The sequence below is a fragment of the Salvelinus alpinus genome, chromosome 2 (genome assembly GCF_045679555.1).
Source record: "Salvelinus alpinus chromosome 2, SLU_Salpinus.1, whole genome shotgun sequence".
NCBI lineage: Eukaryota > Metazoa > Chordata > Actinopteri > Salmoniformes > Salmonidae > Salvelinus > Salvelinus alpinus.
In genome coordinates, this window is record NC_092087.1 from 112,598,612 (window position 1) to 112,622,521 (window position 23,910).

At 41.6% G+C, this 23,910-nt stretch overlaps 3 protein-coding genes across 3 annotated transcripts in view; 2 read left to right on the forward strand and 1 right to left on the reverse strand.

Moving 5' to 3' along the window:
* Positions 1-23,910, reverse strand: part of LOC139552326 (zinc finger protein 721-like) — a 135,745-nt gene that overhangs the window by 4,954 nt on the left and 106,881 nt on the right. Inside the window, 1 exon segment of the mRNA XM_071363954.1 lies at positions 20,208-21,426. Coding sequence (XP_071220055.1) covers positions 20,208-21,426 — 1,219 coding nt within the window.
* LOC139549603 (zinc finger protein 32-like) lies at positions 3,050-5,747 on the forward strand. Its single transcript, XM_071360261.1, has 2 exons — positions 3,050-3,637; positions 4,505-5,747. Exons 1-2 carry the CDS (start codon positions 3,331-3,333, stop codon positions 5,119-5,121), a joined length of 924 nt encoding a protein of 307 aa, XP_071216362.1. The 5' UTR covers positions 3,050-3,330; the 3' UTR covers positions 5,122-5,747.
* On the forward strand, positions 8,737-16,265 carry LOC139549246 (zinc finger protein 135-like). Its single transcript, XM_071359495.1, has 2 exons — positions 8,737-9,324; positions 15,172-16,265. Exons 1-2 carry the CDS (start codon positions 9,003-9,005, stop codon positions 15,972-15,974), a joined length of 1,125 nt encoding a protein of 374 aa, XP_071215596.1. The 5' UTR covers positions 8,737-9,002; the 3' UTR covers positions 15,975-16,265.

A 23,910-nucleotide genomic window follows, 5' to 3' on the forward strand; every position in this document is an offset into this window, starting at 1 on the left:
AGGGGTCCGTGAAATAAAAAAGTGTAATGAATGTAGTCAGTACCACAAGGTTTCCAGTAAGTTTACATATAATATAGAGGGGGTGGAGGTCCCTGAGGACTGCTCAAAACCTTGCCTGCCTTGCCTCAAAATATGCAGGGGTTCCAGTACCCCAAAAAGGTTGAGAACCACTGCTATACACACTACTGAACAAAAGAACCTAGCATATGTTTGCGGGTTTCCTCAACAACACATCCGTTGGCACTTTCGCAATGCCCTCGCCTGTTGTCTCCGACACCCTGTACAGCCCAATAAACTCCTTGTGAGGGACATGGTCATGGTCAACATAACGCAGACAGACATTCTCCTGTTCAGCACCAGAGACATCTTGAGTACCATCAACAATTAATGAAAATTGTACAATCGGAAGAGACCTAATCTCAGCTGCAATGCCTCGAATGACTATTGGCCATGATGTTCAGAATTTCATTCTGTGCTTTGGGGCCTGTGTACATTGTGGTACGCTCTGTTAACCACTTCAGTAAAATGGGATCATCCTCTTCTGCCCTAAGTTTCAAAATCTGGTATAAATTCCCACTGTCATCCGTGTGGCCTCTAAAGGCTTGTCCCTGTCTTACTACATGCTGCACCGAACTAACAATTTTCATCAAGCAATGCCTTGCGTCATCCAGCTGTTTAACCCACGCGCTGGACATAACTGGACACTGATTGGATTTAGCTGGTGTGCTGTTACAATTACAAAGTGGCGGTGGGTTTGGCAATTTTGATGTGCTGTGAATTTTTCAAGGCCTTTTCTCCAGTTCCTAAATCCTGCACTAATGAAGGCAGCATCAGCTCTTTGGCCAAAAGATGGCTGGCTTGAAAACCCTTGGCTACAGTGAAAACACAACACTCCTTTTATTGATGGATTATAATGTAGCCAGGGGAAATCGCGAAACCATCTCTCTTGAAACGTCAACACTCTGTTGGCAAGAGTTTGCGGTTCTATAAATTGTGGGTGTGGCTGATATGGTTTTGTGCCATCACTGTGGTAACTGGACAATGCTGTGCCACTGTCCCCTATACTGGTGCTGCTGGCAACAAGGGTGACACTTGGTCCTGCCGTGGCTGTGACACTGTCCTCTGAAGTCTCTCTCCTTGGCTCTTTCCCTTTCACCACCCTCACAGACTCAGTCTGTCTCCTAGAAAATAAATAAGGTGTTTGCCGTACTCCTAACTACCGGTACCCAAAACTACACAATTAATCACAACAGCAATACCATTGCCTTAAACAAATCTTAGTTTAGTCACCAGTTTAAGTTGAGAGTGGGGGTATCCATGGCATTTTCCAATTATGTCCCTATTTTACAAGTCAAAAAAATTGAGAACCTTTCATAATGTTGCCAAACAAAGACTCAACAAACTTACCTGAGACTCCCTGTCTCTGCCAATCTGTCCCCAGCTCTGCTGTTGCCTGCTCTGCCTAATGACATCATTGTGAAACATTCCCATTAGCATTTCACTTCTTTCTTATGAACATTTTATCAACTAGTCTTTGAGATATTAGGCTACTAGAGTTCTTACTTTGCGTTTTGGTGTACTGACAAATACTCTGATGTCCGTCTTCTTACTATTTTCTGCCATTTTTCTACCTGGCTGGCTGGCCTAGCTGCACACACACACATTTACACAACAGCTGAATTTGTAAAGCTAGCGAGCACCAATTCCGTTTCTGTGTGTTTGCTATAATCTTTGCTACCTGGTTAAATAAAGGTGAAACAAAAAAAAAAAAAAAAATAGTTCACTAGCGACAATTTATCTTTTGCAACGAGACCATTATATATATTTAAGACAATGGTAGAAGAGAGTGTAGTTCTGTTCTGTTCAGTTTGGACTTCAGTTTATCGCTAACCTTATCACAGGGACGTCGAAGCACTACAGCTGCATGCTGATCTTGGAATAAACTGACGATAGCAAAGATTACATCTTTGACGACGCCACATAAATGGAATAGGTACTAGCTAGCTTGATAGTTAATGTTTGCTTTAGTTTGCGCGCTAGCTCTGCAAATTCAGCTAGTGTGTGAACCCTGCCAACATAAAAATAAATAAATAACATTGCTATGGATTGACTGGATTAACCTCACGTCAGTTACGTACATGTCCCTTTCGGACAGTAGATACGAACCCTCTATTACCTTGCCAGCTAAAGAACTGGCAGTGGATCAAACCATTGTGAGGCAAAGGGCGGGGGGGGTCGCAATCTTTTGAAACTTAAAAACGCGCTATTAAGTGTCTATAATCAGCACAAGTGCTTTCATTGCGTATTATTAATATTATTGAAATTACATAGTTATGTTTACAGTGATATATTGGGGGGGACAAATCCTATTTTCCCCAAGATGGGGGGGTCGTGTCCCCCCCGTCCCCCCTGGGATTTCCGCCTATGGGTGATATACCAGGGACTATGCATGCAGTTAGGTTTGTATGCAGTCTGGTGATATACCAGGGACTGGGGATGCAGTTAGGTTTGTATGCAGTCTGGTGATATACCAGGGACTGGGGATGCAGTTAGGTTTGTATGCAGTCTGGTGATATACCAGGGACTGAGGATGCAGTTAGGTTTGTATGCAGTCTGGTGATATACCAGGGACTGGGGATGCAGTTAGGTTTGTATGCAGTCTGGTGATATACCAGGGACTATGCATGCAGTTAGGTTTGTATGCAGTCTGGTGATATACCAGGGCCTGGTGATGCACAGTTAGCGTTGTTTTCCTCTAGCTATTCTCCAGTTTGCTCCCAGCAGCTTTCATAGAACGTAGATCACTGTTAAACCAGACGCTGCAGAGCGTTTGTTTGACTGAATGAATATGACATTGCCTTAAATGCAGCGTTAGATGTAAAGTTTAAATTCTCATTCATTACACATCTTCACTAATCAATCAACACATGCTTTCCTTTGGACGTATCAATATAATATTATTTAATGAAATACATTTTAAAATACAATTTTTTGTCAGGAAATAAAATAAAAATGTCCTTATAGTGCGTTACCCACTCCAGTCAGCTGATGACGATGCTGCCAGTGTGACGTATAATCTAGTGGACGGGACACTTCAACAACAACAGCGAGTCAGTCACTTCAGTAGCTTGCTAGGCGACATGGCCTAAACATTCAAGCTGTTCAGACTGTTTCAGTGCATATTTGCCTATGTGTTTTAGACATACTTCTGTTTTATAGCGAGTTGCCCCATTTATTTTCATATTTACGTTGTTAGTCAGGCAGACGTCTTAAATTTGCCTAGCGCTTGGCTAGTCGCTAATGCTAACTAGCTAGCTAACATCTCCGACCATGAGCTCCCTAAACATCCCCCCTCCAGTTAAAGAAGAGGTCTGCTGGACGGAGAAAGAAGCTCTGGGGCTGAACATTGTCGAGGAGGAAGAGGAGGGTGTTACAGTAAAACAAGAAGTAGAGGATGAGGCTGTTACAGTGAAAGAAGAGGAAGACGCGTTCAGAGTGAAAGAGGAGGAAGATGTTACAGTAAAAGAAGAGGAGGAGGAAGAGAAAGAGGAGGATGCAGTTTTTGGAGTGAAGAAGGAGAAAGAGGGAGAGATAACGGTCATATTGACAGAGGAGTCAGGAGATCTGATTACCACCAGTAAGTACTGTCTTAAAAACGGGCTCTAACTCTCTAAAGGTTTTGAATGAATGTGTGGTTTTTAAGCAGCATGCTACTGAAATGCTATACTTGAAAATGTTGTTCTGTACTATAGGAATTTATGTGATAATATAATGTTAAAGCTACATTTTAAAATGGGTGATTAAAGCCCTGAATGCTGATTGGCTGACAGCCGTGGTATATCAGGCCGTATACCATGGGTATGACAACATGTATTTTTACTGCTCTAATTACGTTGGTAACCAGTTTATAATTGCAATAATCCACCCCAGGGGCTTGTGATATATGGCCAATATACCATGGCTAAGGGCTGTATCCAGGCACTCTGCCTGCCTCGTGCTTAAGGACAGTCTTTAACCATGCTATATTGGCCATATACCACACTTCCTCGGGTCTTATTGCTTAACTGTAACATGTGTATACCATCAGAGTCCCCCCACCACAAAATCACAACTTAATTGTCTCACAGAATGGCAAACAACCATCTCTGTTCAGCCTAAAACATGACATTATCTATTATTATAGAGCTCTGCTCAGCCTGTAACCATGACATTATCTATTATTATAGAGCTCTGCTCAGCCTGTAACCATGACATTATCTATTATTTTAGAGCTCTTATTATGACATCATGACATTCCCTGAGAGATTAGATTTGGAGCACTACATTATTTGTTTTTAAATCTCACCGTCACGAAGTTTATTTTTAATGATGTAAGGTTGTGAAGACGGACCTCAGGTTATTGAAGGATCTAGTCTAGATTAAACCTCATAGGAAGACAATTTTATTTAATGCAGGCTTCATTCAGGTCTCTGTTTAACTAAATAATCTGTTTGTCTTTTGGCAGGAGAGAGACCAGACTCTGACAACGGGAAGAGTTCCTCAGAGGAAACAGACCCAGAGACGCCTAACCAACACCACTGCTCCCACTGTGGAAAGAGTTTTAGGTGGTTAGGGAGCCTGAAAATGCATGAGAGAATACATACAGGAGAAAAACCGTACCACTGTTCCTACTGTGGAAAGAATTTTACTCAGTTAGGGGCCCTGGTTGGGCATGAGAGAACACACACTGGAGAGAGGCCTTATCACTGTTCTCACTGTGGAAAGAGTTTTAGGTGGTTATGGGTCCTGAAAAAGCATGAGAGAATACACACTGGAGAGAAGCCTTATCACTGTTCTCACTGTGGAAACAGTTTTAGGTGGTTAGTGAGCCTGAAAACGCATGAGAGAACACACACAGGAGAAAAACCTTTCCAATGTTCCCAGTGTGAAAAGAGTTTTAGGTGGTCAGGGAGTCTGAAAAAGCATGAGAGAAAACACACAGGAGAAAAGCGTTTCCAACATACTAATACACAGGAGGAGAAGACATACCACTGCTCTCATTGTGAAAAGACATTTTCCCAGTCAGAGGACCTGAAAACACACGAGAGAATAGAGAGGCTGTGTTCTGACTTGTGTTTCTGACTGAGAATTTGTCCACGGCCAGGATTCACAGGACCAGGGTGTCCGCTATGGACACCTGGAAGAAATCAGCAGCGGACATTTCTGAAGGTTTATCCAACAGACCTGTACATCCAGGAATGGATCTCTATAATGTGTAACTATTTCTGATGGTTTATCCAACAGACCTGTACATCCATGAATGGATCTCTATAATGTGTAACTATTTCTGGAGGTTTATCCAACAGACCTGTACATCCAGGAATGGATCTCTATAATGTGTAACTATGTCTGAAGGTTTATCCAACAGACCTGTACATCCATGAATGGATCTCTATAATGTGTAACTATTTCTGAAGGTTTATCCAACAGACCTGTACATCCATGAATGGATCTCTATAATGTGTAACTATTTCTGAAGGTTTATCCAACAGACCTGTACATCCATGAATGGATCTCTATAATGTGTAACTATTTCTGCTGTATTGTGATGTATTGTTTAATAGATTTTACTGATGCTACTAGATTGTACTATGTTAGGTATATTTATCTGTGGTTTTATTTCAACAGATTTTACTGATGCTATTAGATTGTACTATGTTAGGTATATTTATCTGTGGTTTTATTTCAACAGATTTTACTGATGCTATTAGATTATTAGATTGATTTTACTGATACTATTAGATTGAATAGATAGAAAAATCTATATACAGCATGTGCAAATAAGGTAGGATAAGAGAGGTTAGGCAATAAATAGACCATGGTGGCGAAGTAATTACAATATAGCAATTAAACACTGGAATGGTAGGGAATGTGAATGTGAATAGCAGAAGATGAATGTGCAAGTAGAGATACTGGGGTTAAATGGATTCAATACCCCATAATGTCAAAGTGGAATTATGTTTTTGGAAATGTTTACAAATGTAATTAAAAGCCTAAATAAGTTCAGGAGTAAAGATGTTGCTTAACAAGTCACATAATAAGTTGCAGGGACTCACTCTGTGTGCAATAATAGTGTTTAACATGATGTCTGAATGACTACCTCATCTCTGTACCCCACACATACAATTATCTGTAATGGCCCTCAGTCGAGCAGTGAATTTCAAACACAGATTCAACCACAAAGACCAGGTAGGTTGTCTAATGCCTCGCAAAGAAAGACACCTATTGGTGAATATCCCTTTGAGCATCATTGGTGAAGTTATTAATGACACTTTAGATGATGTATCAATACAACCAGTCACTACAAAGATGCAGGCGTCCTTCCTAACTCAGTTGCTGGTGAGGAAGGAAACCGCTCAGGGATTTCACCATGAAGCCAATGGTGACTTTAAAATAGTTACAATGTTTAATGGCTGTGATAGGAGAAAACTGAGGATGGATCAACAACATTGTAGTTACTCCACAATACTAACCTCAATGACAGAGTGAAAAGAAAGAAGCCTGTACAGAAAAAATATGCCAAAACATTTATCCTGTTTGCAATGAGGCACTAAAGTAATAATGCAAAACAATGTGGCAAAGAAATTAACTTTTTATCCTGAATACAAAGTGTTATGTTTGGGGCAAATCCAACACATCACTGACTACCACTCTTCATATTTTCAAGCATGGTGGTGGCTGCATCATGTTATGGGTGTGCTTGTCATTGGCGTCACTACAGTCCCTGGTTCTAATCCAGGCTGTATCACAACCGGCTGTGATCGGGAGTCTCATAGGGCGGCGCCCAATTGGCCCAGCGTCGTCCGGGTTAGGGGAGGGTGGCAGGAACTAATGGGGCTCCATAATAAACCCCAGGAAGAGTAGCTGCTGCCTTGGCAGGAACTAATGGGGATCCTTAATAAACCCCAGGAAGAGTAGCTGCTGCCTTGGCAGGAACTAATGGGGATCCGTAATAAACCTTATTTGTAAATGCTTATTAGCATCAAAGTAGATGACATGCAAGACTACAAATAATAATAATAATAAACTTCTTCCATTAAGTATGATAGAGGCCACTAAGACTACAAATCCCTGCAGCTCCACGGATTCAGACTACAAATAATAATAATAAACTTCTTCCATTAAGTATGATGGAGGCCACTAAGACTACAAATCCCTGCAGCCTCACGGATTCAGACTACACATAATAATAATAACAAACTTCTTCCATTAAGTATGATAGAGGCCACTAAGACTACAAATCCCTGCAGCCTCACGGATTCAGACTACACATAATAATAAGAACAAACTTCTTCCATTAAGTATGATGGAGGCCACTGTGTTCTTGGGGACCTTCAATGCTGCAGAAATGTTTTGGTACCCTTCCCCAGATCTGTGCCTCGACACAATACTGTCTCAGAGCTCTACGGACAAATCCTTTGACCTCGTGGCTTGGTTACCTGTGGGACTTTATACAGACAGGTGTGTGCCTTTCCGAATCATGTCCAATCAATTGAATTTACCACAAGTTGACTCCAATCAAGTTGTAGAAACATCTCAAGGATGATCAATGGAATCAGGATGCATCTGAGCTCAATTTCGAGTCTCATAGCAAAGGGTCTGAATACTTAAGTAAATAATTGTGCAAAAATGTCTAAAAACCTGTTTTTGGTTTGTCATTATGGGGTATTGTGATGTCATAATGGGATATTGTGATGTCATTATGGGGTATTGTGATGGTATTGTGATGTCATTATGGGGTATTGTTTGTAGATTGATGAGGGAAAAAAATCTTCCATTTTAGAATAAGGCTTTAATGTAACAAAATGTGGAGAAAGTGAAGGGGTCTGAATACTTGAAAGTGAAGGGGTCTGAATAATAAACAAATGCACTGTATACCCCTGGTAGAGTTTTCTACCGCTGGCAGAGTTTTCTTCCGTTGGCAGTTTTGTACACAGTCATGTGATACGTGGTATAGAAAAATCCAATCTTGGGAGAATACATGGGAGGCACTATATCTGCAGGTGTCTATCTGGTCAAAACCACTGATACAGGTGCCCCTCCACCCTCTGGTGGGATTGATCATGTCTACAGAGAAACCTAGATTCAAATACTTAGATGTATGTGTATTGGGTATATGTTGTGAAATGGTTAGATATTACTTGTTAGATATTACTGCACTGTCGGGGCTAGAAACACAAGCATTTCGCTACACCCCCAATAACATCTGCTAAACATGTGTAGGTGACCAATAAAATGTTATTTGATTTGAATTAAACGTCCTATTTATCAAAGGTGCTTTTGGCTGGGGTCAAAATGACTCCAAAGGATTTGAATTTGTTAAAAGTCCATTTGATACAGAAACACTAAACCATGATTTAGATTTATTAAGAACAAGTTCATTGACAAAGTCATGAAAAATTTGAACAATTGAATAAACCACATTTTGGCTATGATAAAAGATATGCCTCTGGGGTCAAAATGATCCATGTCAGAAGTATGGTTCAATGCAAATGTGTAGTGGTGTAAAGTTTGTTTTAAACTCTCACTCATTAAACACGATTCAATCAACACATGCTTCTCATTGAACGACTTAATATAATATTAAACTTTTATTAAATAAATGAATAATAAACTTTTGGTTCCTCAACTGCGTTACCCACTCCAGTCAGCAGATGGCGATGTGCGTCTTTTAGGTTCAGGCGATGCTGCCAGTGTGACGTATAATCTAGTGGACGGGACGCTTCTTCAACAACAACAGCTAGTCAGACACCTCGGTAGCTTTCTAGCAAACATAGTTACAACATTCACCCGCTTTACACTGTTTTGGTGTATATTAGTCGCTGTGTATTAAACACACTTCTGTCGTATGTACTTGTTGGCCCCTTTAATTATATATTTACGTTGTTTGTCAGCTAGCTGGTTTGCTAAGTTAGCTTAGAACTAGGCTAGTCGCTAATGCTAGCTAGCTAACATCTCCGACCATGAGTTCACTAAGCTACTCTCCTCCTACTAAAGAAGAGGTCTGCTGGACGGAGAAAGAAGCTCTGGTGAAAGAGGAGGAGGAAGAGGAGGCTGTTTCAATACAAAAACAAGTAGAGGGTGAGGCTGTTACCTTGAAAGAAGAAGAGAAAGACGTTTCAGTGAAAGAAGAGGAAGACGCGTTCAGAGTGAAAGAGGAGGAGGATGTGACAGTAAAAGAAGAGGAAGAGAAAGAGGAGGATGCAGTTTTTGGAGTGAAAGAGGAGGGGGAGATTACTGTCACATTGGAGGAAGAAGAGGAGGTTGGAGATCTGTTTAACACCAGTAAGTACCGTCTCTGCAGTCGTTGAACCAATATGCAGTAAAGGGGTTCTACACTTTAATGTTGTTCTGTAGGAATGGCTGAAGCTACACTGTAACGTGTAGAACATCAAGAGTGGACCATCAACAAAACGTTAACAATTGATCAAATGCATCCAATGACAATGCCTGAAATACTGTAGTCCTCAATATCTCCTATTAGATTAGCCCAATATGTAGTCTTAAAGGGGCAATCAGTGGTTGTTACATCCATTTTGGGACTTATACATTAATGACATGTACCCATTGTTTCTTGAAGAATTCACTTATAAATGCCTCATGAGCTTAGTTCAACTGTTGTACCCCATCAGAACCCAAAATTTAAGCTTTTTTTTTCTCCAATGTTAGGTCAGTAAATATAAACAAACACTGTATATCCTCAAAACATGGTTAAAACTAGAATGTTGATATCATGGATGGTTGCATTTCTCCAGCACCATCCCTCAGCTTTTTACCGAAACGGGCAGGGAGTACGCTTTGTTATTGTTTCTACTGCTGATTGCTGCCCCCGTTACTCCTCAAGGTCCAAGGACTGTATGTTATTTTCAGAGGTAGACTGGCTCTGGCAGCTAAAATAGTCAAATATTCCATCTAAATGTGAATCCATTCTCAATTGCGATACATTTCTAGAAACATAAATCGCTGTACTTTCATATCAATTCAGAATAATTTCACACAATACTTTCATATCACATCAAAATAAGTAACCAGTCGCGATACCCCAAACGGTAAACCAAATTCGTTTCTCGTAATTTCACCTTTCTTTAGGCTTCTTTTTCCTCTTTGGACTTTATATGGCGGTTGGAAACCAACTTTAAGGTGCATTACCACCATCAACTGGACTGCAGTGTGGACCTCAGTTCATCTTTCAATCACCCACGTGGGTATATACCAAGACAGTCATGAAGAGGGCACAACAAAACCTTTTCCCCCTCAGGAGACTGAAAAGATTTGGCATGGGTCCCCAGATTCTCAAAAGGTAATACAGCTGCACCATCGAGAGGATCCTGACCGGTTGCATCACCGCCTGGTATGGCAACTGCTCGGCGCTACAGAGGGTAGTGCGAACGGCCCAGTACATCACTGTGGCCAAGCTTCCTGCCATCCAGGACCTATATAATAGGCTGTGTCAGAGGAAAGCCCACAAAATTGTCAGAGACGCCAGTCACTCAAGTTATAAACTGTCTTCTCTGCTACCGCACGGCAAGTGGTACCGCAGCGCCAAGTCTAGAACCAAAAGCCTCCTCAACAGCTTCTACCCCCAAGCCATAAGACTGCTGAACAATTCATGAAATCGCCACCTCCCTCCCTTTTGTGCACTGCTGCTACTTGCTGGTTGTTTGTTACCTATGCGTAGTCACTACACTCCCCTACCTTCATGTACAGATTACCTCAACTAGCCTGTAACCCCGCACACTGACTCGGTACCGGTGCCCACTGTATATAGCCTCCAAACTGACTCGGTACCGGTGCCCCCTGTATATAGCCTCCAAACTGACTTGGTACCGGTGCCCCCTGTATATAGCCTCCACACTGACTCAGTACCGGTGCCCCCTGTATATAGCCTCCACACTGACTCGGTACCAGTGCCCCCTGTATATAGCCTCCACACTGACTCGGTACCGGTGCCCCCTGTATATAGCCTCCACACTGACTCGGTACCGGTGCCCCCTGTATATAGCCTCCACACTGACTCGGTACCGGTGCCCCCTGTATATAGCCTCCACACTGACTCAGTACCGGTGCCCCCTGTATATAGCCTCCACACTGACTCAGTACCGGTGCCCCCTGTATATAACCTCCACACTGACTCAGTACCAGTGCCCCCCTGTATATAGCCTCCACACTGACTCAGTACCGGTGCCCCCTGTATATAGCCTCCACACTGACTCAGTACCGGTGCCCCCTGTATATAACCTCCACACTGACTCAGTACCGGTGCCCCCTGTATATAGCCTCCACACTGACTCAGTACCAGTGCCCCCCTGTATATAGCCTCCACACTGACTCAGTACCGGTGCCCCCTGTATATAGCCTCCACACTGACTCAGTACCGGTGCCCCCCGTATATTGCCTCGTTATTGTTATTCTCATTGTGTTACTTTTTATTATTACTTTTTATTTTAGTCTACTTGGTAAACGTTTTCTTCTTCTTGAACTGCACTGTTGGTTAAGGGCTTGTAAGTAAAGCATTTCACTGTAAAGTCTAAGTTGGTGTCTTGACAGATTTGTAAAAAACGGTTTGTCATAAAACACTATACAGTGGGGAGAAGAAGTATTTGATACACGGACGATTTTGCAGGTTTTCCTACTTACAAAGCATGTAGAGGTCTGTAATTTGTATCATAGGTACACTTCAACTGTGAGAGACGGAATCTAAAACAAAAATCCAGAAAATCACATTGTATGATTTTTAATTAATTAATTTGCATTTTATTGCATGACAGAAGTATCAGAAAAGCAGAACTTAATATTTGGTACAGAAACCTTTGTTTGCAATTACAGAGATCATACGTTTCCTGTAGTTCTTTACCAGGTTTGCACACACTGCAGCAGGGATTTTGGCCCACTCCTTCTCCATACAGACCTTCTCCAGATCCTTCAGGTTTCGGGGCTGTCGCTGGGCAATATGGACTTTCAGCTCCCTCCAAAGATTTTCTATTGGGTTCAGGTCTGGAGACTGGCTAGGCCACTCCAGGACCTTGAGATGCTTCTTACGGAGCCACTCCTTAGTTGCCCTGGCTGTGTGTTTCGGGTCGTTGTCATGCTGGAAGACCCAGCCACGACCCATCTTCAATGCTCTTACTGAGGGAAGGAGGTTGTTGGCCAAGATCTCGCGATACATGGCCCCATCCATTCTCCCCTCAATACGGTGCAGTCGTCCTGTCCCCTTTGCAGAAAAGCATCCCCAAAGAATGATGTTTCCACCTCCATGCTTCACGGTTGGGATGGTGTTCTTGGGGGTTTACTCATCCTTCTTCTTCCTCCAAACACGGCGAGTGGAGTTTAGACCAAAAAGCTCTATTTTCATCTCATCAGACCACATGACCTTCTCCCATTCCTCTGGATCATCCAGATGGTCATTGGCAAACTTCAGACGGGCCTGGACATGCGCTGGCTTGAGCAGGGGGACCTTGCGTGCGCTGCAGGATTTTAATCCATGACTGCGTAGTGTGTTACTAATGGTTTTCTTTGAGACTGTGGTCCCAGCTCTCTTCAGGTCATTGACCAGGTCCTGCCGTGTAGTTCTGGGCTGATCCCTCACCTTCCTCATGATCATTGATGCCCCACGAGGTGAGATCTTGCATGGAGCCCCAGACAGAGGATGATTGACCGTCATCAATAACTTCTAATAATTGCGCCAACAGTTGTTGCCTTCTCACCAAGCTGCTTGCCTATTGTCCTGTAGCCCATCACAGCCTTGTGCAGGTCTACAATTTTATCACTGATGTCCTTACACAGCTCTCTGGTCTTGGCCATTGTGGAGAGGTTGGAGTCTGTTTGATTGAGTGTGTGGACAGGTGTCTTTTATACAGGTAACGAGTTCAAACAGGTGCAGTTAATACAGGGAATGAGTGGAGAACAGGAGGGCTTCTTAAAGAAAAACTAACAGGTCTGTGAGAGCCGGAATTCTTACTGGTTGGTAGGTGACCAAATACTTATGTCATGCAATAAAATGCAAATTAATTACTTAAATCCAGAAAATCACATTGTATGATTTTTTTGTTTTAGATTCCGTCTCTCATAGTTGAACTGTACCTATGATAAAGATTACAGACCTCTACATGCTTTGTAAGTAGGAAAACCTGCAAAATCGGCAGTGTCTCAAATACTTGTTCTCCCCACTGTATATAATTAAAAAAGAAAATTGCTGACACCCCTCCCCAGAGGTGTCTCATTATTGGGATTCATTGCTGATTCCTACCTGTAGCTCACTGGTGTCTAGTGATAAAGGTTAAGGCAAGGCTTTCAACTCTGTCAATCACCACATTCTTATCGGCAGACTCAACAGCCTTGGTTTCTCAAATGACTGCCTCGCCTGGTTAACCAACTACTTCTCAGATAGAGTTCAGTGTGTGAAACTGTTGTCCAGACCTCTGGCAGTCTCTATGGGGTACCACAGGGTTAAATTCTCTGTCCGACTCTTTTCTCTGTATATATCAATGATGTCGCTCTTGCTGCAGGTGATTCTCTGATCCACCTCGACGCAGACGACACCATTCTGTATACATCTGGCCCTTCTTTGGACACTGTGTTAACAAACCTCCAAATGAGCTTCAATGTCATACAACTCTCCTTCCGTGGCCTCCAACTGCTCTTAAACGCTAGTAAAACTAAATGCATGCTCTTCAACCGATCGCTGCCCGCATCCGCCCGACTAGCATCACTACTCTGGACGGTTCTGACTTAGAATATGTGGACAACTACAAATACCTAGGTGTCTGGTTAGACTGTAAACTCTCCTTCCAGACTCACATTAAGCATCTCCAATCCAAAATTAAATCTAGAATCTGCTTCCTATTTCGCAGCAAAGCCTCCTTCACTCATGCTGCCAAACATACCCTCGTAAAACTGACTATCCTACCGATCCTTGACTTCGGTGATGTCATTTTCAAAATAGCCTCCAACACTCTACTCAACAAACTGGATGCAGTCTATCACAGTGCCATCCGTTTTGTCACCAAAGCCCCATATACCACCCACCACTGCGATCTGTATGCTCTCGTTGGCTGGTCCTCGCTACATATTCATCGCTAAACCCACTGGCTCCAGGTCATCTATAAGTCTTTGCTAGGTAAAGCTCCGCCTTAACTCAGCTCACTGGTCACCATAGCAACACCCACCCATGGCATGGCCTGTTTATTGCCTTACCTCCTTACTCCATCACACTGTATATAGACTTTTCTATTGTGTTATTGACTGTACTTTTGTTTATCCCATGTGTAACTCTGTGTTGTTTTTTTGTCGCACTGCTTTGCTTTATCTTGGTCAGGTCGCAGTTGTGAATGAGAACTTGTTCTCAACTGGACACCTGGTTAAATAAAGGTGGGGGAAAAATGTAATTAAAAATAAATTTAAAAAATCATAACTTTATTGACAACACCCAAATGGATACTGTCATTAAAAATTAAATTCTTCAAAAATTAAACATATTTCTTAATACTGTAGCAAACATTATATTACACAGGACATTCAAACGAGCCTTACAATTATAATCCAAAGTAGTGTGAAATGCACTCATAAGCAACCTGTAAATGGAGGTTACTCCCCTGAGTTTTCCCCCATTCACATTCAGAAAAAAATGAAAAACTAAAATCTTTGCTCAACATTTTTGCTCTAATCAGATATAGTACATCCATAACTATCGGTTTCCTCATTACCAGATATACTACATCCATAACTAGTGGTTTCCTCATTACCAGATATACTACATCCATAACTATCGGTTTCCTCATTAGCGGGGAGGAGTTTCTACAACCAAATTGCATGTTCATCGCCCTCGTTCCTCAATTTTAGGAAACACAGAAAGGGCCCTATATTGGAGACCAAAAGTTGTCAGGCACACTGCTTAGAGTTTCAACAACATGAATAACTTATTTCTAGCCTACAATCATCGATGTTACTACTAATGTGAAAACAAGACAATATATGACTATTCTTGCTCAATTTAAGACAATTGTCAAATAATTTTAACATTCATTACAGACGTCAATTGTTGTACAACATCATGGCTACACTGTTGGCATCACCTTTTACAGTGGATTTCCACTGTTGTTGGCCTTTAATCATCTGACTTTGTTGTTCACACAGGAGAGATACGGGACTATCGTGGATCCTCTGGGGAGCCTCAACAACCTCATGATGCTGAAGAGGCAGAGAAGAGTCTCTCCAGATCAGAACACATCAATAAACACCTGCAGAGATCCACAGGGAAGAGAACTCACTGCTGCTCTGACTGTGGGAAGATATTCTCCTCCTCATCAGGCATTAAAACTCATCAAAGGATCCACACAGGAGAGAAACCTTATAGCTGTGATCAATGTGGGAAGAGTTTTACTAGATCTGGCCATCTGACTTTACACCAGAGAATACACACAGGAGATAAACCTTATAGCTGTGATCAATGTGGGAAGAGTTTTAGTCAATCTAGCTCTCTGACAGTGCACCAGAGAACACACACAGGAGAGAAACCATATAGCTGTGATCAATGTGGGAAGAGTTTTTGTCAATCTAGCTCTCTGACAGTGCACCAGAGAAGACACACAGGAGATAAACCTTATGGCTGTGGTCAATGTGGGAAGAGTTTTTGTCAATCTAGCTCTCTGACAGTGCACCAGAGAACACACACAGGAGAGAAATTGTATAGCTGTGTTCAATGTGGGAAGAGTTTTGGTCATTCTGCCTCTCTGACTCAACACCAGAGAATACACACAGGAGAGAAACCTTACAGCTGTGATCAATGTGGGAACAGTTATGGGCAATCTTGCCATCTGACTCTACACAAGAGAACACACACAGGAGAGAAACCTCATAGCTGTGATCAATGTGGGAAGAGATACTCTAGTAAAATATCTCTGATCAAACATCAGAAAATACATGGAGTTGTTTCATGATATCAATGAATAAATGTCACAATGTAGAATGTTGTAGTAGGAGTATTTTAATGATGTCACAATGTAGAATGTTTTAACATTGTAGTAGGAGTATTTTAATGATGTCACAGTGTAGAACCCTAAACGTTTGTCCCCTGTTCTATTGATTTCAACATGATATGGATATTAGCCTCAGGGGGAAAATCCAGGCTCTGAATTGGAAGAGTACTATTTATGTGATTTAACAAAATTGTCAACTGGAAACAGGGCAGAAAAGTTTGTCACCAGAGCGTTTTAGAGGATATTACTATTGAACTATGAACCCATTTAATAACCAGACCTTCATACAAACTTGCTCTGGTCTGAATTCTTGACGGAGTCACAACGGGCGGCCTAAGCGGCATCTAGTCCATCTACTGACTGGACGCAGGTGAGGAAAATGTACATTTTATTTTCAGACAACAAGTTAAAGTGTAGGAAGCATAAGTTTTTACTCAACAGTGTAACAACACAGTGTGGTTAAAGACTTAGTAACTGAGTTGTAAGTACAAACAGTTATGTTTTTGTTTTAAATTTACAAAATTAAAATTACTAATTTACATTTCAAATGTTTCCTTCACTCAAGTATTACAACTGTTTTTTTAGGGGTGTAGGGTGGAAGCTGTCTCCGCGTAAGAGGGAATTCCTGTCCGTCGGCTTCCTGTATAGGTCTGTGCTAAATCCACACCCCTCCTTCTTTATGAAAATGTCCAGATAACTTGTTTCATGCGCATCAAAGGTGAGGGTGAATTTCAGATGTTCACTGCTTGTATTGATGAAGGAGTGGAATCGATGAAGTTCCTCTGCTGTCCCCTGGAATAGAAGGAACACGTCATCAATGAAGACTTTTACAGAGCCTGATGAGGTGCTAGAATGGATTGTTAGGGCTGACAATCACATTCTTCTCTAACAACCCCACATACAGATAAGGATAATTAGATTATATTTTTAAACTACAATGACCATAATGCACTGCATGCCTACTTGTCTTGTCTGTTTATTTTACACCTGCTATGTAAAAGAGACAGAAGAATGCATGGTGGTCAATGCTATCTGGAATCCTTGGGACATCCCTACCCTAACCCCTAACCTTAACCATTAACCCTAACCCTTTTAAAAGTCAATTTCAACGGACTAGGAACGTCCCAAGGATGTATCTCTACCTGAAAATACATGATCTAAGTGTTTGATAGTTGGTATTCAGCAGTCATAAAGCCTTATTTACTTTAATGAACGACTAAAATAGTGATTTTGTCAGACAGCATAGACAGCAGCTCTACACTTTATTGACTGACTGATCCATTCATCCTTCCATCCCTCCTCAGCCTTCCTCTCCTCTGAAGACCCAGTGAGGGTGGAGCTCAGTCAGAGAGCTGTTGAGGGACTGGTTAGGAAGAACACTTCTACAGCCAGAGGTCACACATGGTTTAGATGGTAAATATTTATGTCCCCTTAGTAGTTCATCACGTCAGCAAACGAGAACATGTTCCATAATCCATGTTTATTTACATTAGTGCAAATTGTCCACTGATATTGGTGTAATTTCTCACCCCTTTTGGCTGTATGAAAGTTTATTTCCCCCCAGGCACAAACATTTGTTCTTTGATATTATGAAGGTCTTGTGTAAAATGTACTTTTCCCTACTAATTCACCCCATCTCTTTACATTGCTGATGCATATTTGGTTATTTGGTGGCCTGACTTTGTCAAAGGCCCATCCTGGTAGATCTGACCCTGATGCAGCTTGGAGTGACCAGATGACAGAAGTCACATTTAGGTGCCAGGTGTAACTGAGGCTATAGATGCATCATATCGAATGGAACAGCAAGGCCAGAGAAAATGACATAAGTAGAGCTGTGGGAGACCACCTCAAGCCCTGGTAGAGCCGGGGGTGGTGTTTACCACTCCACCAGCAGAGCTGTGGGAGACCACCTCAAGCCCCTGGTAGAGCCGGGGGTAGTGTTTACCACTCCACCAGGCCTTCAGCAGGCTGGAAAAGTGGGATTGACACCGTTTCTCATACTAAGATGGACCAAGAGTCTGTTGATTGGTCAGGCATTGGGTTAATTTGTTTTGCAATATGTTCAAATCAAATCAAGCTTTATTTATACAGCACATTTCAGTCATGGATGCAACCCAATGGCTTCACAGGATAATACAAAAAAAACTATGAAAATAAACAAATATTTAATACACAAACATAAGAGGATAAAAAACTGAGAAACTAAACTTAGTAAGCACAACTGGGACCTAAAAGACACCCAGTAAATCTGCCCAAAAAGAGGAACTCACAACAAACTTAAAGACAGGAAGCAAACCAAAAAGGTAGAGCAACTAAAGGTGTTGACATTCCACATCTATCAAGACAACTGGAGCACTGGGCCAGACACTCTTAAATAGAACCTGGACCAGCTCAGGTGAAACACCTTCCCACTAACGAGATGGACAAGCCAGCACAGGTGTAACACATACTGACTAACGAGGTGACACCAATCAGTGCGTCCTACGTGCTAACGAGCTATACGCGCTAAAGTCCAACCTCAAAACATAAATGGAAAAACCAAAGCCTGTAACACCTTCCCCCTTAAGACAACAAATATATCCTATATTTTTGTTGGACAAGTTTGCTCACCACCAACAGAAAACAACTTCCATTTCACATTATAATCAACTACAATGCTTCACCAATATAAACATTTGTCTACTGGCTGTCAACAATTAAAAACAAGAAAAAAACATTTCAAAATAATAATATACAATCGTATTATAATATCGTATCTTTTCTCCTTTTTCTTTCTATAGATTCCTAAACTATTATTTTTACCCTTCTAGAACTCTCGTCTTCATAAAACTCACTAGCTTCTAGAACTCTCGTCTTCCTAAAACTCAATAGCTTCTAGAACTCTCGCCTTCCTAAAACTCACTAGCTTCTAGAACTCTCGTCCCCTTGGAACGAGCCCAAACAAAACTCATCTCCAATACGGAAAACCGTGCAGTCAAAATAAATTGTGATCCATGGCAAGGCACTGGCTAAACGCAAAACACAAATCTTTTTGACTGCCCCCCTTGAGACAATCAGCAACCAGGTTGTCCTTACCAAGGACGTGTCTGATTTCAAGAGGAAACTCCTGCAATATCCGTAGTAACTTTCCACCTCACTGCGAAGCTTCTCTCTCTTTACAGGGATCACTCGATAGGCATGTTGTTGGATCAGGGCCCAGTCCCCAATGTCATGCTCTAGTACATTTGGGTTGGCACATCTGAGAATGAACCCTGCTATTCTAAAAGAAGGGCAACAATGTCAATATATTTATACCCGAAAATTGTCAGTTGATTGCATAAATAATTATGATTACTAAAAGTTACATGAATTACCAAACGAAATATCAAAACCAAATGGACACCCCTTTGTTAATATGTATTGTCAATAATTAACTTAATGGTAAGGCATGGTATAATTAAAAATGTAAAAAAAAAAAAAATTTGGTTGCATAGTATTATTTTCAACGTCTTTTCAATTACATTTTGCTAGGTGGGATAGCCTCAATGTCAAAACACAGTTTTAACGTGTCCAAATCAATAACCAATATGCAGAAACAGTTTGGGATAAATTGAAAACCTAAACATAACATGTGCTATTTACACAAACATCTGCCACAATAATCATATTTCTTGTATTTTTTTAAACAATCTCCTTATAAACTGCACAAGCACCAGAAACAGTGTTGTTTTGACAAGTAGCAATAAATCACTGATATCAATTAGAGGGGAAATCAGGTTGTACGTGATGTTGGAATGCATTTAAATGTAGGGGTCAATAAACAAAGGAACGCAACACTAATTTGTCATCACTCATCGATATCATGCTAAAATCATTTGTGCGACAGGAGGGAGATGAGGTTGCACGTCCTGTTAAAACTAACAGCTCAAAAACCACACGGAATCTGGGAATAATGTGTACTTACTAAATCTCATAAATAGTACTCTTCCAATTCAGAGCCTGGATTTTCCCCCTGAGGCTAATATCCATATCATGTTGAAATCAATAGAACAGGGGACAAACGTTTAGGGTTCTACATTGTGACATCATTAAAATACTCCTACTACAATGTTAAAACATTCTACATTGTGACATCATTTCATTGATATCATGAAACTCCTTCATGTAGTTTCTGATGTTTAGTCAGAGATCTTTTATCAGATTATCTCTGGTCACAGCTATACATTGGCTCTCCTGTGTGTGTTCTCTTGTGCATTGTCAGATAGCTAGATTGAACAAAACTCTTCCCACATTGATCACAGCTATAAGATTTCTCTCCTGTGTGTATTCTCTGGTGCACTGTCAGATCGCCAGATTGACAAAAACTCTTCCCACATTGATCACAGCTATAAGGTTTCTCTCCTGTGTGTGTTCTTTGGTGTGAAGTCAGAGAGCCAGATGTAGTAAAACTCTTCCCACACTGATCACAGCTATAAGGTTTCTCTCCTGTGTGTATTCTCTGGTGCACTGTCAGAGAGATAGATTGACTAAAACTCTTCCCACATTGATCACAGCTATAAGGTTTCTCTCCTGTGTGTGTTCTCTGGTGTACAGTCAGATTGCTAGATGAATTAAAACTCTTCCCACATTGACCACAGCTATAAGGTTTCTCTCCTGTGTGTGTTCTTTAGTGTGAAGTCAGAGAGCCAGATGTAGTAAAACTCTTCCCACACTGATCACAGCTATAAGGTTTCTCTCCTGTGTGTGTTCTCTGGTGCACTGTCAGAGAGATAGATGTAAAAAAACTCTTCCCACATTGATCACAGCTATAAGGTTTCTCTCCTGTGTGTGTTCTCTGGTGTACAGTCAGATTGCTAGATGAATTAAAACTCTTCCCACATTGACCACAGCTATAAGGTTTCTCTCCTGTGTGTGTTCTTTGGTGTGAAGTCAGAGAGCCAGATATAGTAAAACTCTTCCCACACTGATCACAGCTATAAGGTTTCTCTCCTGTGTGTGTTCTCTGGTGCACTGTCAGAGAGATAGATGTAAAAAAACTCTTCCCACATTGATCACAGCTATAAGGTTTCTCTCCTGTGTGTGTTCTCTGGTGTACAGTCAGATTGCTAGATGAATTAAAACTCTTCCCACATTGACCACAGCTATAAGGTTTCTCTCCTGTGTGTGTTCTTTGGTGTGAAGTCAGAGAGCCAGATGTAGTAAAACTCTTCCCACATTGACCACAGCTATAAGGTTTCTCTCCTTTGTGTGTTTTCTGATGAATTTTAATGCCTGATGAGGTGAATCTCTTCCCACAGTCAGAGCAGCAGTGAGTTCTCTTCCCTGTGGATCTCTGCAGCTGTTTATTGAGGCGTTCTGATCTGGAGAGACTCTTCTCTGCCTCGTCAGCATCATGAGGTTGTTGAGGCTCCCCAGAGGATCCACAATAGTCCCGTATCTCTCCTGTGCGAACAACAAAGTCAGATGATTAAAGGCCCACAACAGTGGAAATCCACTGTAAAAGGTGATGCCAACAGCGTAGCCATGATGTTGTACAACAATTGACGTCTGTAATGAATGTTAAAATTATTTGACAATTGTCTTAAAATGAGCAAGAATAGTCATATTTTAGTAGTAACATCGATGATTGTAGGCTAGAAATAAGTTATTCATGTTGTTGAAACTAAGCACTGTGCCAGACGACTTTTGGTCTCCAATATAAGCCCCTTTCTGTGTTTAATAAAATTGCGGCACGAGGGCGATGCACATGCAATTTGGTTGTAGAAACTCCTCCCTGCTAATGAGGAAACCGATAGTTATGGATGTAGAATATCTGCCTGGAGCAAAAATGGTGAGCAAAGATTTTAGTTTTTCACAGTGTATTCTGAATGTGAATGGGGGAAAACTCAGGGGAGTGCATTTCACACTACTTTGGATTATAATTGTAAGGCTCGTTTGAATGTCCTGTGTAATATAATGTTTGCTACAGTCTTAAGAAATATGTTTAATTACTGAAGAATCGCGTTAATGACAGTATCTATTTGGGTGTTGTCAATAAAGTTATGATTTTTTAAATTTATTTTTAATTACATTTTTCCCCCACCTTTATTTAACCAGGTGGCCAGTTGAGAACAAGTTCTCATTCACAACTGCGACCTGGCCAAGAAAAATCAAAGCAGTGCGACAAAAAAACAACACAAAGTTACACGTGGGATAAACAAAAGTACAGTCAATAACACAATAGAAAAATCTATATAGAGTGTGATGGAGTAAGGAGGTAAGGCAATAAACAGGCCATGCTATGGGTGGGTGTTGCTATGGTGACCAGTGAGGTGAGTTAAGGCGGAGCTTTACCTAGCAAAGACTTATAGATGACCTGGAGCCAGTGGGTTTAGCGATGAATATGTAGCGAGGACCAGCCAACGAGAGCATACAGGTCGCAGTGGTGGGTGGTATATGGGGCTTTGGTGACAAAACGGATGACACTGTGATGGACTGCATCCAGTTTGCTGAGTAGAGTGTTGGAGGCTATTTTGTAAATGACATCACTGAAGTAAAGTATCGGCAGGATAGTCAGTTTTACGAGGGTATGTTTGGCAGCATGAGTGTAGGAGGCTTTGTTGTGAAATAGGAAGCCTATTCTAGATTTAATTTGGGATTGGAGATGTTTAATGTGAGTCTGGAAGGAGAGTTTACAGTCTAACCAGACACCTAGGTATTTGTAGTTGTCCACATATTCTAAGTCAGAACCGTCCAGAGTAGTGATGCTAGTCGGGCGGATGAGGGCAGCGATTGGTTGAAGAGCATGCATTTAGTTTTACTAGCGTTTAAGAGCAGATGGAGGCCACGGAAGGAGAGTTGTATGACATTGAAGCTCATTTGGAGGTTTGTTAACACAGTGTCCACAGAAGGGCCAGATGTATACAGAATGGTGTTGTCTGCGTCGAGGTGGATCAGAGAATCACCCGCAGCAAGAGCGACATCATTGATATATACAGAGAAAAGAGTCGACCAGAGAATTGAACCCTGTGGTACCCCATAGAGACTACCAGAGGTCCGGACAACAGGTCCTCCGATTTGACACACTGAACTCTGTCTGAGAAGTAGTTGGTGAACCAGGCGAGGCGGTCATTTGAGAAACCAAGGCTGTTGAGTCTGCCGATAAGAATGTGGTGATTGACAGAGTCGAAAGCCTTGCCTTAACCTTTATCACTAGACACCTCATAGTGAGCTACAGGTAGGAATCAGCAATGAATCCCAATAATGAGACACCTCTGGGGAGGGGTGTCAGCAACATTTAAAAAAATATATATACAGTGGGGAGAACAAGTATTTGATACACTGCCGATTTTGCAGGTTTTCCTACTTACAAAGCATGTAGAGGTCTGTAATTTTTTATCATAGGTACACTTCAACTGTGAGAGACGGAATCTAAAACAAAAATCCAGAAAATCACATTGTATGATTAAGTAATTAATTTGCATGACATAAGTATTTGATCACCTACCAACCAGTAAGAATTCCGGCTCTCACAGACCTGTTAGTTTTTCTTTAAGAAGCCCTCCTGTTCTCCACTCATTACCTGTATTAACTGCACCTGTTTGAACTCGTTACCTGTATAAAAGACACCTGTCCACACACTCAATCAAACAGACTCCAACCTTTCCACAATGGCCAAGACCAGAGAGCTGTGTAAGGACATCAGTGATAAAATTGTAGACCTGCACAAGGCTGGGATGGGCTACAGGACAATAGGCAAGCAGCTTGGTGAGAAGGCAACAACTGTTGGCGCAATTATTAGAAAATGGAAGAAGTCCAAGATGACGGTCAATCACCCTCGGTCTGGGGCTCCATGCAAGATCTCACCTCGTGGGGCATCAATGATCATGAGGAAGGTGAGGGATCAGCCCAGAACTACACGGCAGGACCTGGTCAATGA